This window comes from Neopsephotus bourkii, unplaced genomic scaffold (assembly GCF_033783945.1).
Source record: "Neopsephotus bourkii isolate Nb327-2 ecotype Australia unplaced genomic scaffold, CSIRO-AGI_Nbou_v1 NB_1768, whole genome shotgun sequence".
In the NCBI taxonomy this organism is placed as follows: Eukaryota; Metazoa; Chordata; class Aves; order Psittaciformes; family Psittacidae; genus Neopsephotus; species Neopsephotus bourkii.
This window is the reverse complement of record NW_026902242.1, coordinates 3840268-3857858: the sequence shown is the minus strand read 5'-3', so window position 1 is coordinate 3857858 and position 17591 is coordinate 3840268. Positions and strand designations below refer to the sequence as shown.

At 40.5% G+C, this 17591-nt stretch overlaps 1 protein-coding gene across 2 annotated transcripts in view; it reads right to left on the bottom strand.

The window, feature by feature from the left end:
• DPYD (dihydropyrimidine dehydrogenase) overlaps positions 1 to 17591 on the bottom strand; it is a 361213-nt gene that overhangs the window by 334702 nt on the left and 8920 nt on the right. For both annotated transcript variants that reach the window (XM_061379095.1, XM_061379096.1), the window contains exon 2: positions 3820 to 3930. In XM_061379095.1, coding sequence (XP_061235079.1) covers positions 3820 to 3930 — 111 coding nt within the window. The remainder of the gene's footprint in view (positions 1 to 3819; positions 3931 to 17591) is intronic.

Genomic DNA, 17591 nt, shown 5'->3' with positions numbered 1-17591 from the left:
CTTTCCACCTTTCTTGTTTTGCTGAAATATGTCCAACTGTTCATCTGGAGCAATTATTATGAGTATTCCTAAATCGAGAAACTGAAGAAAGTCTGAATACATAGGTGGGTGTATGCCCTCTCACCTACCTTTAGCAGCTCCCACACACCATGTAGACAAGGCCCTCAGTGCCATGGGTTAGTGGTGGCCTTGGCAGTGCTGGGTTAAAGGCTGGGCTTGATGATCTTAAGGGTCTTTTCCAACCAGTTTGAGTTTATGATTCTATGATTACATAAATAGACCAGACTACAGTCTCTCACTGAACTCCCCAGTAACAAAGGGATTTATAAGAATTGCAGAGGGGTACTTCATTATAACAAATTGCACATCTACAAGGTAAAAACAGAACTTGCCCTATAACACTTAGAAACCCTATTCATAAAGCAAGAAATTCAGTGTGCTGTGTGTAACACAAATGCATACAACATGTGCCCATCACAATTAAAATGTCAGCAAGCAGAAAATGCACACAGAAATTGAATTAGAGAGTTTGAAACCAGAAATAATAGACACATAAATCAGACGTGTAAATCCTCCTGAAGTACTCAGCAAAACCTTGAAATCAAAGCAAGTCCTTACAGTTTCCAGTTTGTTTCCCTGCTTTAGTTTTATGTGTAAATTGATGATTCAATGTGATCTAAATTTTGTTTCCTTCTCCAGGATTTACTACAGACACGTCAAAACTCTTTTACTTTGAATGTCTTCTGACCACCAGAAACCTTTGTTTCCCCAAAGAGACTAGTGGCATGTGTTGAGACCACCTTTCAGCATGACCCAGAAGAAACCAGTGTTAAGGCTTTGGTTTAGCAGTGTTACCAAGGGCAACTCAGCAATGAAGAGTTTACCTATTCTGATCTAAATCTTGAGCTAACATTTCTGAAAGCTGACTGATCTTGCACCTACAGCTATTAATCATTTTTACAGCAAAATTTGGTCGCTAACACAGTAAATAAACTATAGCACTCCCTGCAAGTACAATTGAACATTCCCTTTAGAAGGCTTTCCCAGTGCTGAGGTAAGATTTTGACACTCGAGTTTCCACTTCAGAAACCAGTTAATGGGCAACCCAAAGTGTCTTTGAGCAGGCTAGGAGTTAAAACCACACTTGTGTACTTATTTGGAGGACATATGTAAGTCTGCCATCTGGAAGTGTATCAGACATTACAAAGTCACTGTGTGCATCCCTCAGCAGATGCAGCTTTTGTTCGGAGTTTTGAGGGCTGTTAATTTAATTACTTTTGTATTTTCATACTCCCACCTTCCCTCTAAAAGGAATTCTGCACAGGCAGCTCAGTACAGTTTTAAAAGAACACAAAGCTAAAAGCCCAATTCAGATTTTAGGGAAAAGCAAACTTCCTTACGGACTTCAAAGAGAGTTGACATGTTCATTAGCAGGCCTAAACATTACTGCCATCAGCTTTTTAGACATAAAATTGTGCCTAGTGTCTCCTGTCCTACATTACCCTTCTTATCTTAAGAAGGCTAGGAAAGGATTCTATCATTTTGTCTTCCTTGCTTTTTAAAACCATTCAACAACAATGATCTGGAGGATGTAAAAGTCTCTTAGGTTTTCAAAATGCCTTTTATGTGATGGGGCACCTTGTTTAGGTTGGAGTTTTTGAGTTTTTTCTACCACAATAGTGATTTGTGTGGTAAACAGTGCACAGTAAAAGTAGGCTACGTATTTCTGAGTAGTTTGAAAACTCTAAAAACCAGGAGTATTCCTGGATTAAAAATAAGCACCACCCCTTTTACAGTTTCTTCTGCTTCTCGTATTTTTCATCATGACTTGCAAACTCAATAAAGGGACATTCTTCCAAGTAAATCATAATATGAAGTGTTAAGAACTATTTGTGACTAAGGTGTGTACATGTACAGATATACCTATTTATCCCTAACCTTTAACCCTGTAAGTTGCAATACATGAGCAGATCTCAACATTTCAGGATTCTAATAATTGCACAGATTATAAAACACAGAATAGTTTGTGTTGGAAAGGACCTTAAAGCTCATCCAGTTCCAACCCCTGCCACGGGCAGGGACACCTCACACTAGAGCACCTTGCTCCAAGCCCCTGTGTCCAACCTGGCCTTGAACACTGCCAGGGATGGGGCAGCCACAGCTTCTCTGGGCACCCTGTGCCAGCGCCTCAGCACCCTCACAGGGAAGAGCTTCTGCCTTAGATCTAACCTGAACTTTGAACCCATCACCCCTTGTCCTGTCGCTACAGTCCCTGATGAAGAGCCCCTTTTCAGCATCCTTGGAGGCCCCTTCAGATATTGGAGGACTGTAATGCAGAACTCTAAATCCAAGTTCTTTATTAGATTTTAAACCTATGTCAAAACATCGTCCTGCAATTTTTGCTAACGTGCAGAATTTCCTTCAGCTGACAATCCAGCCAAGGCACACAAGCTAGAGATGAACCCAAAGTCAGTACTGTTTGCACAGCCCAAGAAGCTCAGACCTTAGGTATCCAAGAACATCTGATGCACCATGAGCTGTGCACCTATAGCTAAGAGCAGGAACATGGAAAGAGAGACAGTTTTTAGAAAGCTATGTACCCTCACGATTAATAGCAAGATCTTCACATATCAAACATCTTATGACTCAACTGAATAAAAAGATCAAACAAGGCTGAAATGACAGAAAACTGAGAAATAACCAAGAGTGATCTTAAAGCCCAGGAGCACTAGAAAATCAGTGTTAATGCACCCACTGGGAAGGTATATACGTATATGCTACAGTCTCAAGTTTAACTAGGACAATCTACACTGGAACAACTAATCAGGTTACTGCACAAGTGCTTAGCTGCCCTGCTGCACAGATACCTGAGCTTCCTAACAAATAGGTTTTGGAAAGAGAGGTGTTTACAACCTGATACTGATTTCAGGTCACCAGAAAACATAATGATGTAAACTATAGCTGCCCAGGAACGTCTTGCTGAGCAGCATAACTATGTGTGCAGCAGGAAAACACACTCGTGGGCAGTAACTGCATCAGACATCCCAAAATCATTCTCCCTGTTCACAAACAAAAGCTTTTCCTGTACGCGAGTTTCCAGTTACTATAACGTTAGCTAAGCCAATGAATAAGAAAACAGGAACAGGCCCTTGGGTGACACGGTCTAGTGTGAGGTGTCCCTGCCCATGGCAGGGGTCTGGAACTGGATATCTTAAGGTCATTTCCAACCTTAAGCATCCTTTGATTCTATCAATATAAGTTACAGTAAGAGAGATTCTATATGCTATATTCTATGCTATAAACCAAGAACTATATTAGAGTATATGTAGTATCAAAATGCTACAGATACTCTGGGGGTTGCTCCTCCCAGTAGGCATTCCTAGGTCATACTGGCTAACACTATGCCCATAAAGAAAAGAGTTTGTAGGTATAGCAGTCTACCTAAAAGCCTTCTGAATTTAGAGGACTGCCTAAGAGAATCCGTAGGAAGACAGCCAAATCACTACAAACCTTCTAATCAGATGAGAGATCAACAAGACAACAAAGTCTGATAGGATTAAGGCAAATCTCACATTGAGACTAGGAATCTAAATACCAAGAGAAAAAATGATGATATTTAATGACAGAAATACTGAATACTGAGTTCTGAAAAGTAAAGAGCTGATCACAGAGTCACTTTTTATCAACAGGAACAGAAGTAGGAGCCAAATTTGGCTACCAAAAGACAAAGGAAACAAAATTGGCATTTCTCACAGAACCAAGATTTCAGCCTCAATGATTTATTGCATGTTTCATATATGATCATAAATGCACACTTACTGAACAGCTTCTGTCAGAATTCCTTTTCCAGTGCTTCTTCACTTGCTTCTTTGCTGCAGTAGAATGGAGAGTTGCATACGTCTGTTTTCGGGGATTTAAAGACAGAATGTTCTGTAGAAAGAGAACAGAAACCATTAAAATACAGGCAGAATTCCCCAAAAAGCCTCAAAGCCTCTTTCACAACACCTCACACACTTATTAATAGTGCTATGCCAAACCAAAACACAATTAAGCAACATTATAGCCCAACTTCATACTAATATGTTCAGATCTGTCTTGTCCACACCACTTAGGTGATGAATATTTAAAGACATTTCTAGGAGTGCTAGAAAACAGAATTCTAATGTAGTAGCCATGATAATGGTATCCACTGCCAGATGTTTGTTATTCACAGTATATAGAAACATATAATTCTGCTGCATCATATCACTGCCAGGAACACTCGCAAAGCAAAACAAGCAAAAATATGTTAAAGGATCTCTGTTATTTCTGGATGTTTCATCATTTCGGTATAAAATCTGACTTCCCCTTGAAAAAAAGAATCTCCTTCAACACCCAGTGAGCTGATGGGTTAACTTCATTCTCTTACAATAATTTATTCACAAGGACACAAACAACTGTGTGCATTGCTGGTGTCCTCAACATAGGAAGAACATGGAGCTGTTGGAGCAAGTCCAGAGGAGGCCATGAGGATGATGAGAGACTGGAGCAGCTCCTGTATGGAGACAGGCTGAGAAAGTTGGTGCTGTTCAGCCTGGAGAAGAGAAGCTGCGTGGAGACCTCAGAGCAGCTTCCAGTGTCTGAGGGGGCCTACAGGGATGCTGGAGAGGGACTCTTCATCAGGGACTGCAGCAATAGGACAAGGGTTGATGGGTTCACACTGAACCAAGGGAAGTTCAGGTTAGATCTAAGGCAGAAGCTCTTCCCTGTGAGGGTGCTGAGGCGCTGGCACAGGGTGCTCAGAGAAGCTGTGGCTGCCCCATCCCTGGCAGTGTTCAAGGCCAGGCTCGGATAGGGCTTGGAGTGGTCTAATGTGAGGTTTCCGTGGCAGGGGGCTGGAACTGGATGAGCTTTAAGGTCCCTTCCAACACAAACCAGTCTGGGATTCTGTGATCCTATGAAATCTTGGGAATATAGCTGTATTTTTAAGTGACAGCAATGGGCTGACGATACAGGCAGAATGAAGCTTGTGATGTCTTTTCATGGCACTAGTATAACAAGAAAAATCAAATCAGCATTTTGGAATCCAACTTCTTCCTTAAATCAGGTAAATGACAGCTTTCCACAGCAAAACTGACCTCATTTGATTCAAAGGGTGAGTGTGAACAGCGGGCAAGTGACAGACTCAGACTTCGAGCTGTGATGGAGAACCAAACCAGGCACAGTGTTGGTTGTAACTCTTGGAATTGGTTTTGTAAGTTTTCCTTTAAAACAAATTGACTTTAGCACTACACTTCTCTACTGTGGTGAATAGGCTGTTCTTATTCTGTTACTATATGTGAAAGATGTGCGAGACTGACTTACAGAAATGGAGACTGAACATGATGAATATGATGGGCTTATGAATATTAGATCAAGATGCTTCCATATTTCAAATGTCTGCGTGAGTGGGTGATAATGATAAAGAAGTAACTTGTTGGTTAAGATTTTATGGTGTTGATGTTTTGAGGGACTTTTATTTATCCAAAGGGGTCACTTTCTAATCGGGACTCAACAATTATTCCCACAAAACAGAAATCTCACCAACTTCAAACTTCTACCTGCAAATAACAACAGAGCCCAATGGAGTAACTCCCAGCTTGCCTGAAGCATGTAGAGACATTGGACATATATAAATAGGGTACAACACTCCAAAAGGTATAGACTATTTTGCTGCCTACGTGCTGTTAATGTTATCAGGAAGAGTTTGAGGGTGTTATCAGACGTGCTTCTGGAATTCAGCAGCAAAGACTCTGCTCCATTTCTGGGTGTTCCCCAGATGTAGCAACCAAATACATTCACCAGTGGTTTATGCTAATTTCTCTCATTCTTAATTAAAACAGAGCAGGGACATTCACATCAGGGATGTCACAGCATCTCAGTTGCTACCTTAATTTCTCAGGATGATCAAACTGAACTGTCAGAGCACGTCTGACTCATTGGTGACAGGCTGGTGAGTAACCAAAGCACCCAAACCAAGCAGGAGGTCCTGAATCACACATACACTCAAGCAAGATTCTGCCTATTCTCTTTTGTAATTGCTTCATGCAGTACCCTTGGCCATGAATATTATAATTACTGTAGCAAAGTGAAATGAATTGCAAATTTCTAGTAATAAACTGCAACAGATGTACTCCACTGGGTACAGCACCAGTTGGTTTAAACCATGGAACAAATGGCAGGGCAAGCCAAGGACGGAAGAATCCCCATATGTTTGCTCCTGTTGGAATTCTGCAGCAGGAGCATGGCTCCAAGTGCGACAGTTGCAGAAATCCAAAAGGACTATGTGGCGCAGCATGTCCCAGAATTAAATCTCAAACAATACTGGCACAGAGCACACAAAAGCACATATACTATATCAAACTTCCTTATATTCCCACTACCTAATACACTATCTGCCTAAATCTTGGATTGCTGAACAAGGTGGCTGTTCTAGCTCCAAGTCCCTGGAGTTTTAAGAACCACTCAGAAGTTAACTGCCTAAATGGGAATGTAATGTAAATGGTTTAAGTTAAGCTGTCAGAAAAGGAAATTAGTGAGGGTGCTTTCTTCCTATTCATTTCAGTTCCCTTGATGGTTTTCCACAGCTTAGGCTACTCAGACATTTAGGAAATGTAACAAATACATTCAGGTAGGTCAGCCAGGAAGTGGAAAATTACTGAGGAGAAAGTTCCAGGGGGACTTTTGCAATTAACACTTAATGCAGGCACTCAGCTAAATACACATAAACCACCTTGGACATGCAAGAAAAGAATCCTGAGACACCCAGCCTCAGCAGTGAGGTGCATTATCTGGGCATCTGTGGTCCTGCTGGTCCCAGCCCCAGAATGCTTATTCTGATACATAAATTCTCCTTCTTGCCAGATGAGCTGTTGTTTGATTTCTCCAAATGTTGAAAGGGCAAGACTCAAGTTCCCCAGTGAAGGAGGTGGGTACATAATACATCACTTCTCAGAGCTGTATGAGCTTTGGATTTCAAATTAATATACTATTTGTATAGTAAAGGAAAACCTATACATTATATATTGTTTTATATAAATGGCCAGATTCATGTCATTAAAAATAAAGTAGGTACAAATCTATTATCTTTAATGGCTGCAAATCAGAATATCATGTATTTTTGTAGAAATCTATTTAGATACTATGTTGATGGAGAAAAAACCAAAGGTATGAGTAAGTAGATAGAAGCATATTCAGCCCACATTGGGTGCACACTTGTGGCATTGCTGCACAACATGTAAGTTCAGAGTTAAGCCTGCAACTTTGCACAACACTGATGATTATGGGCCCCACTAAAGTATTATCCTGTCGATATTTCCATAGGAATTAATTCCATATCAATCTGAATACTTCATTTTGGGAGGAAAGCCAAGCGGTCCACACCTACAGAAGACGACTCAATACATATTGCAATGACTCCCTCAAATATGACTTCCTTAAGGAATTCCTTTAATAATAACCCTTGACAATGGTTTCTATTATGTCTTTTAAAAGACAAAGATTATTATAAGCTAAAAAAATTTTAAATAATAGTTTAATTCCTGAACACACCCTCCCCTATAAGAGGATGTATTCATTTTTACTAACATCTATTGATTTAGGTTTCAAGAACCAGACAGGTTTGCATCGGAAAGGACCTTAAAGCTCATCCAGTTCCAACCCCTACCACGGGCAGGGACACCTCACACTAGAGCAGCTTGCTCCAAGCCCCTGTGTCCAACCTGGCCTTGAACACTGCCAGGGATGGGGCAGCCACAGCTTCTCTGGGCACCCTGTGCCAGCACCTCAGCACCCTCACAGGGAAGAGCTTCTGCCCTAGATCTAACCTGCACTTCCCCTGTTTCAGTGTGAACCCATCACCCCTTGTCCTATCACTATAGTCCCTGATGAAGAGTCCCTTTCCAGCATCCTTGGAGCCTCCTTCAGATACTTGATGACTGAAGATCTCCATACAGTAATGCAGAACTCTAAACCCAAGTTGTTTATTAGATTTTAAACCTATGCTAAAACATCATCCTAAAATGTATCCCTAAAATATATCCTACTCATATGTAATGCACAGATGCCAGTTGTTCTCAGTCTGATAGCTACTGCTTTTAAATCTTGAGACTTTAGTGCTAAACGGTTATGTTGAGCTGCGCCAACACAGTAACATAGCTTCTGAGAATAAACCTGGGATAAGCTATTCATTAGTTGTTTATTGCTCAACTTCTACATTAAAAGCTGTGATTAAAAAGTCTCCACAAAAAATAAAATACTAGCTCTAACCTTCACCATCATCTATTAATGAAAAAGCTGTGAAAGTTTTGAACCAGCATGTCTTATTATAACAGTGAGGAATTCATCAAGAACTTGAATTAGTATTATTCAAAATACGTGATTCCAAGGCAGCCATTTGGGGTAGGACACATCCTGCAGTTGGAAGCCCTGTTTCTGAAATGACAGTTTCTGGTAAATCAAGCCAGGCTTGGCACACGCTCTACAGGGATCCGACAGAAATTCCTGGTATAGAAATGTCATTGCCTTTTTAATTCCATTAAAAGCATCACACCCAGCTCATTCCCATCTCATAGTCACCGGTTTAGCTGAAATCAGAAGCAGCTATTGCAATTAAATCCCATTTTTAATTAAATGCACATTCATCAATACAAAATACGAAGTTATGGAAGCACTGTGCTTATTAGAAGTGCTCCAAAACTAACCAGAGCTGTGGGGTGAGGACAGGACACGATAGGCAGAGGGGGCATAGCGTTAAGGAAAAGGTGGGACTGCAGTAAATTCAAGCAGTCACCAAAAAGTCCTGCAGGTCTCACACTGTCTTAGTAAAATAGATTACATTATTCCAAATTTTGAAAGCTTTTCTTGGAAGAACTCTACTGAAACCAGTGAGTTACACCAGGAGTATTTAATCCTTTGTAATCCTCATGGGACACGATTTAGTGGTGGCCTTTGCAGTCCTGGGGTAATGGTTGGACTTGATGATCTTGAAGGTCTTTTCCAACTAGGTTCATTCTGTGGTTCTATATAAGTCTATCTTTGCTACCAGTAATTCAAAGCCAGAATAAGGATCAGAAAACCCCTCTTCATGCTCTGCCACAGGCTGTGGCATTAAAACTGCACAGGCTTCTTAATAAGACAAAGCAATATTTTGCTCTTTCCATGAATTCTGTCCACTTTCTCTGGCTTATTGGGGAAGTTTCTTATGAGCAGCCCCAAAACACCTGATCACCACAGCTCAACACACACAGAGCTGCAGCACAGTTGCTAAAATGCAATTCTTCACATGCAGACTATGATTATGGGCATAAAATGTCATCCCATGTGTTACTCACTTGGGTTTAGTGTACAGCACATCTACAGTCCCTGCAGTACACAGGTTAGATCCTGCCTAATTCCAGCTCCTTCACAGAGCATCCTCAGCTAAACGCTTTCATATACATCAATTAAAATCCAGGAGTAGGCTGGGCATGCCAGGGAATCCATGTGGAGAGCTATTAACCCACCCCATTCCATTAATCTACCCAATTTCCTTAAAAAGAGTTGTAATCTCCCTCACAGCAAGTAACATTAAATGCATTGCAAGATACATATGTTCACCAAGTGAATATAATGAGAACGTATTTATTTTTTCTAAGGGTAATGAGCACACTAAACAATTCATTTCAAAGCTATGCAAGTGTTCATTTACTGACAGAAACAAGTACCGGGTGTTTTTTTTCCCCTGGTATTTTCTAGTACATCTGAACGTGAAGCTAATTTTATTATTGTTAGTCAGTCAAAGACCAAAGATCTCAATCTCCAAGTATTTGTTTTCATGAGATTAGCTGACCCAGAGTAATGACTTTGTTTAACAATCATCTCAGTTAAGGAAAAGATGACTAAGGCATGAGTACTTTCTATTAATACCTTACCTGAATTGCCTAATTCACATTTTACCCCTTGCATTCACTCTGCTGCGTAAAGCATTAGCAGTTAGATGCAGCACTTCAAACACCACGTAAAGTTACAAACTATTGCAAGTGGAAGCTTCATTACCAAATAAGCAAGTTCTAGTCCTGGGGGAGTTTGTGGCACTAAAAGATACACAAGATCTCAAAACAATACCTCTAGTGTTTTGTTTTCCAGAAGCCAGGCCTGTGTTATTGCTTAGCATAGAAAGAATATGGGAAATTTTGGATTTCTCCCTCATATATGGTAGAATAGCTCCTTGTATCAAATGAGCATTTCCTTACTGAAAAGCTGAACTGATGAGAACCCTTACAAGCAATTTATATAAGCTGGCTGGTAACACATCCTAGGAATTCACCCAAAACATTTCAAAAAGGAGCAGACTGCTTTCACAGGAGTTTAGGCCTGCTTTGAGAGGCAATGAAGGATAGAGAAAACTCGATGTAATGTGAAACAACCACAGATGTCAGGGGAATAGCGTGGTCAGCCTTTGGAGAATCCAATTCTAGAACTAGAAAGGATCCCAGACAGCACGGGACTCAGAAGGGAAACCCTCAAAGGATTACTTTGTGTATCACCAGATATGTTTTCTGTTACTGAGACAAAGAGCTGCACATGTGAGCAAAGTGACAAGCTGACTGCAAACCTGCTTCAATCTCAGTTTATCACAGAGTGACAAGCCACAAGCCTCTCACCTCTCTCAGAAAGGATAAACTCTTCAAGTGACCCCCTGTGTCCATGCCCAAGAACTGGCACTTTACATTATTATGGTATCTTCAAAACAAAGTCCTCAAGGCCCAAAGGGTTGGAAGATGTGGCTCTATTTCTGTGAGGGGACGAGGAAACATGCCAGAGGAGCACCACAGCTGCAGCCTCCTGTGAGACAGTGGCCGAGAAGCCGACAGGCCTGACCCCGAATCCTGGTGTGCACATGAGCAAGGGGGGAGATGAAACATACCTGGGAAAAGATTCAACTTTTAGTCACAAGACTTATTTCTCCTCTGAGCCATATAAGCCATTCATAAAGAACAAGAATTCAAAGGCCAATAGATGATCTTGTGGTAAACATCATCTAGCTGCACACTGACAGCTCCCTGCCTTCAGCACAGCACTTAAATACTACATCTTCATCTTCCACGTAATTTTAGCTTTCCCCCTAAGCCAGCCTGCTTTTATCTCAGAACAAACCCCTTTCCAGCTTCTTGCACTCCTCCTCTAATGAGAGTAAGACTATTCTTTATATTGTAATAATACCATAGTATACCAGCATCTCAGAGGTGTAGTCCTACATCTGTTACTAGATACTTAGGAAGTGAGGTTTCCAAACCAGTTTAACCATTACAGACTTTCACGGTCTTCAGATTCCCCTGCCGTATGTAAATATTGTCTGTTAACAAAAAGAACACTCCCACAAAAGCCATGCAAGTCTTGGTTACAAATATGTGTGTATTAACAAAGCTGCGGTATTCCTCATGCACTTTGTTATAGAAGCAAAGTTAAAGGATTAAAGATTAACAAAATAGCAAAATTACACAATCCTGCTTTCCTAACACGTTAACTTTCAGATTGAGCTTGAAGTCTCTACCTCAGCAACGCACTTCTGCTAGGTGTTACTGTAAATTCCAAGAGGTTTATTACAATAGAAAACTAAGAGTGTTACTTGCTTCCCACAGACACAAACCACTCTTCTCCGTTGGAAGAGCTCTGGGTGGTAAATGACGCTGCTGGAAACTCTGCATGAAACTTTTTGACACAACTAATCTCTGCAGAAGCACCTCGACCCTCACAGGAAAAAACAAAGCAAATACTCTCTGTGCCTAAGTATCCAAATAGCATCCCAGCATTCAACGAGTTATTCATGTATTTAACACAAGCATATATACATTAAAAGCCACAAAGCTGAAAGCAGGCTCAAATTCCACTGTACCATAAGATGAAGTTCCCAGGTCTGAGGCTTCTCCAGGAACACCCTAATCTGTGATAAGATCACGTTTTTGCACTGCAAACAGTATTTTACATCAAACGATATGAGGGTTAATATAGTAAATTCATAGAAGGCAAAGCACAGCTCTCATGGATCTACTCCAAGTTGAATTCACTGTTATGTATTCATTTTGTTGACTGCAATATGAATTCATTTTCAGCCTTTAGAAATTGAAGGGTTTAACATTCGGTGCAGCTATCCTCTACACTTATATTTAACAGTTTAGTGCATTTTCTCTCTAACTGGACATTCTTTAATCATTCAACCAATTGGCTAAGTGCAAAGAAATAGAGCAATTCATGTCACAGCCTTGATTCTTAGCATGATGACTGCTGTTACTTCAAAAGTAAGCACACACGTGGTCTCCAGAGTCTGTGAAACCCCCTACACTCTAAAGTTATCTTTACTCATCTTAGCAATAAAAATATCTTCCTTCTTTACAAATCAGAACTTAAAGCTTTAAAAAATATTTAGATTTGCATCACAGGTATAACAGAAGCTTTTGGCTTCCTCGCTGTAATATTTATGTCTGCCTTGATCACTTGTGCATCAAATTGCTCTGCTACAGGAGGAATACTAAATAACATTTGTAACTGCTCACTCATATAGACAGTCATTTAATTAATATCTCATAGCAAAAAAAGATCATTACCATACACATATATTTATATCTCACTTCTATTTTCCTGCAAGAAGATAAACAGACTGAAAAAGGAAGCAAGCTCAATTGCCTTTGGAAACAAACTTACTGCCAAAACTAGGCCACTGTATCCCCATAACTGAACATCCCAAGTGAACCCTCAGTTGTGGAGTTTTGCTTAACCAAAACCCAAACTTGCATTAGAGACATGTCACTTAATGAAAAGTGAATGCTCTACTGGCTTTTTTGATCATAGGAGACAAATCAGCATTAGCAGCTATTACTGCTTTAAGTTTAATCATTGGCAAAATCAGCGGAACTAATTTTAGCTGAGCGCAGCAATGTTCTGGAAACTTTGTTAAAAGGTGATTTTCAAAGTCCAATAAATGAACCTGAAATGTAAGGATGAGAGTGGCAATCTGCATCCAAAAGTTCCAGTACATTCAGTGCTCGAAACACACGTGAATGTTGGTATCTGTTCCAAGAACGTGCCAACTCAACTTTAAAAACCTGCAGCAACATTAAGAAGCAACAAGCGAACTTACCTATGTGCAATCAATGTGCAAACTCGTACCAAAAGATTTCAGTAGTGACTGTTTAAGACACCGGTAAAATACACAGCTCACAATGAAACTATCGATTTCTAGGGAGTCTGTGTAGACATCAGAGCACTCTCATCAAAAAGGAAAATCGGCATGTAGAAGGAAAATGGAAACATGAAGGATTTGTTGACTCTATGCTATAAAGAGGAAGGGTTTGATACATGAAGCTATGAAGTGTTAAAATATTCTTAAATGTCTGATAATTGAAAAAATAACAAAGATATGAGGATTTCTCCTTTGCCTTTTAACATATCTTCTTCGGCAGAAGCACAAAGTCATCCGATGTCGACACCCTTAAGCAAAGAAATGTGACATTCCATAAACACATAGGGCATCACAAGGGTTAAAGATGACACACACACAGTGATAATGGGGAAGACAAAGCAATTACTCTTATTAAATAATTTTTATTTTTAAACCTTACTGGCATTAAATAGTGCTGAATTACTGCTAAAATAGGCTGCATGGAGACCTCAGAGCAGCTTCCAGTGTCTGAAGGGGGCTACAAGGATGCTGGAGAGGGGCTCTTCATCAGGGACTGTAGCGACAGGACAAGGGGTGATGGGTTCACACTGAAACAGGGGAAGTGCAGGTTAGATCTAAGGCAGAAGCTCTTCCCTGTGAGGGTGCTGAAGCACTGGCACAGGGTGCCCAGAGAAGCTGTGGCTGCCCCATCCCTGGCAGTGTTCAAGGCCAGGTTGGACACAGGGGCTTGGAGCACCCTGCTCTAGTGGAAGGTGTCCCTGCCCGTGGCAGGAATTGGAACTGGATGACCTTAGGGTCCTTTCCAACTCAAACCAGTCTGGGATTCTAGAAATGTGTGGGCATGAGGCAGAAGTAATACTCTCAAAAATAAATAGGATAATCAGATTAGGCTGCCCAACCTGAAAACGTGCCAGCAAACATTTGGAATCTGATCTATCACACTTTGTCACATGCTTATATAGAACACTTATTTTTAAAACACTTTATAAAGGGTGTACATGTAGCAGCATTATTTTCCAACTCTTTTACTTATTAAGCCAAATTGCATTTCTGCTCTCAGACCTCTAAACAGGGAAGAGTTACTATTGTTATCATTTGTAAAGTTTTCTAAAACTAGAGTTAAGTAGTTCTCCTATAATTCTACTGTAATGATCCTAAAGCCTGGAATTCCAAGGGGCAAAAAAAAAATAAGTATTGGACTTCTACAGAAATTAAATTCCCATCTTGCTGAGAGGACAAAGGTCTCTTTCCTAGAGTAGAAGATACAAGCCGCAAAAGCCATAATTCAATTAGGATGGAAACATTAACCAAAACTTGGATCAAAATCCCTTTATTTGTGGTTTGACATGAGCAGCAGCAAATACTGCAGAGTAACAAGAACATTCTTTATACTAGAATGATGCAAAAGAAAAGTACCCTACATATACCCTACACCTAAGTGCTTTAACTATCTTCCTGCTCATCTCCAGCTGACACCTTCAGAAACATGCCAGAAAAACCAGTAATACAATGCAGATTTGGTCTTTACCTCCTTCAACTTGACTTGAGGTCAGCATTTCTTTGAGGTATTATTTGCTCACTTTTCATAAGCAAAGACAAACATTCACAGACAGTAAGTTTTGTAAGCAAGGGCTGATTCCAGCAGTGGAAGATCCATGTCCAAGTCAGCAATGAGGAAGAGATCCACAGCTGCCAGACAGCCAAGCAGGACCCTCCAGCTGGGTATCACAAAACACTAACTAAACAAGAGGTACACAACCACATAGACACAGTGGTTCCTAGGATTCCAGACTGGTCTGGGTTGGAAAGGACCTTAAGATCATCCAGTTCCAGCCCCCTGCCACAGGCAGGGACACCTCACACTAGAGCAGGTCACCCAAGGCTCTGTCCAACCTGGCCTTGAACACTGCCAGGGATGGGGCAGCCACATATTCCCTGGGCATCGTGTGCCAGCACCTCAGCACTCTCACAGGGAAGAGCTTCTGCCTTATATCCAACCTGAACTGCCCCTGTTTAAATCTGAATCCATTCCCTCTTGTGCTCGTGGACTTGCACACCACTTGGCAGCCTTTGTGCATCCTCTAGGACGATGGTTCTCACCCTGAAACTCTGCCTGAGTTTAAATGCTTAACTCAAATGCACAAGTTTCCTAGCTTCCATGCGAAACATGGGGAAGAAAGGGGGAAGAGTCACAGGAAACTACAGGAGCAACACTTTCGCCTAACAGTTAAATGGTTACTGGAGTTTCCCTGGAAAGAGAAGTCCTCCTGCCCACTGACTTCGATGGAAGGCAAACCTGGATGAAGTTGAGCTGATTAGGTGTTCATCTAAGATCACAAAAGCAAATCAGAGAAGCATGACAACACTGCTGCAGCACTGAGAGACTTCTGACCCATCCCTCAAGACTACTTAACTTCATCAAGGACTCACTGATTAACTGCATAGAGAACATTCTGATGGGAGTTCAAAATGAGCTAACTTTGCATTTGTGCTGAATACTTCCTGGGGTTCATAAATCAATCTTATCTGCTCACCTGGGGCCAAGGTTTGGCATCCTGCAAACTACTTTGATATACTTCAGAACAAATATCCTAAAAAACAATTCTTATCGTATCCTAACAAAGAGGAATTGGCCCTTCAGCAATCTGTAGTATTGCCAACTGCTGACATTTTACTCAGACTGTAAATTTGAGACAATATATTTTTTTTTTTTTGGGGGGGGGGGGTGGAGTCTGTTCTGTATTCATTTCTGCATCAGCTTCTGCTGTGGTTATCTTGCTGGAATATTTTTTTGCCTCCTAACTTTTTTGTCACTATCCCATCTGTTTTGAAGAGCTATGCACGAGCTTACCAAAACCTTGAAAACATTGTGTTTTCAATTGGAACTGAAAAAAGGGCAATATCCAACACAGCTTTCAAATGGAAGCAGAACAACTCTGGGAACAACCTGTAATGTCCCATCTTGTGTTCCTCTCTTAGCACACAAATGCAAGTGTGTGAGTGGAATTTCACAAGCTTCCTTTGTCCTCAGGCTCTGAAGACTGCAGAGGTTAACAGAGAGGGAGATAGACCTCTAGTGCTGCTGAACAGATTTGTTAAGGCTGAAATCAGATCTTGTATTCACTTGGAGTTATATCCCAAAATATTACACTACATGTGATAGTTTGCATACAGATCCTCATACCAATTACTGGTAACATTCCGTAAGAGCTAAAATGACACACCGAGGACGGCAGGCTTTCATTTTGACACTACAAAACCAAAGGCAAACTTGGGACTCATTCCCATTTTTGCCCTAAGTAGTAAGACATAGAGTACTTCTTCAATGCTGATTTCATTTACAATCAGTTTTCCTAAATGCAATGGTTACACCTTACTTCCCAAATCTCATTTGTAACCTTAACATGTGACATAACATGAAAACTGCTGACATAAATAACTGGCTGCTTTATTAGAAATAAGAACACTTACAATTGTTTTTAAAATGCCTCATAAAGCCGCATTAAGTCTACTTTAATGATTTCAAAAAACTTGGGTTTATTTTCATAGTACTATTCCGAGCACTTAAAATAAAAAAGTCACTTTTCTCAGTTTTAACTGTCATTGAAATATCCTTCATTTCCAAGATATCAAGAAATTATCACTATTCACTTTCAATACAAAGCCCCTTCCATTTCAGCTGTCATTCCCCAAAAATCATACTGTTTCGAAGCAGAGTTCAGTTGCAGCGTAATAAGTAATAATTTCATCAATTAGCAGCATTCAGCATCCACTGAGAGTTCTCTCACTATTATTTTATTCATGGAGCCCTTTGTGGAAGTAGCATACTAAAAAGATCCATTTATCCTTCAAGGTTTTTCATAAATGTGTCATACATCTTCAAAAACAATTGGTTATTATTCTTGTGCAATCTAAATAACCATAATAACTTCCAGGTGTAAAACCTCTTTTTATACTTCCAAGCTTCTTTTACTCACATGATGGATCTACATTTTTAGTAACCTATTCTAACACTTCTACCTACTTTCACACATGAGTTTTGCACGGATGCTACATATGCCTGCAAGGGAAGCAGCTTGTTGTTAAGAGCAGAACAGACTTGGGTTTCAGAGGATGCACTTCACAATCAAGGCAAAACCAAGCATTTCCTGATGAGTTAACGTGCTAGTATAGATCCTAACAGTAAAGGATAATGCTGTGATTGTTAAATTCAGCAACAGAACCATGGAATGGTTAGGGTTGGAAAGGACCTTAAGATCACCTGTTTCACTTGTTTGCTCTTTGCAGTGCCTGTTCTATTTCTCCTTCTCACTAAACCCCTCCACATATTTCTTAGTCTAATTCTCATCACCCATGAAGAGGCATCCTGCCTTGCATCCTTTCACCTCAAGGCTGCAAAGAGCTCCCTTCAGAG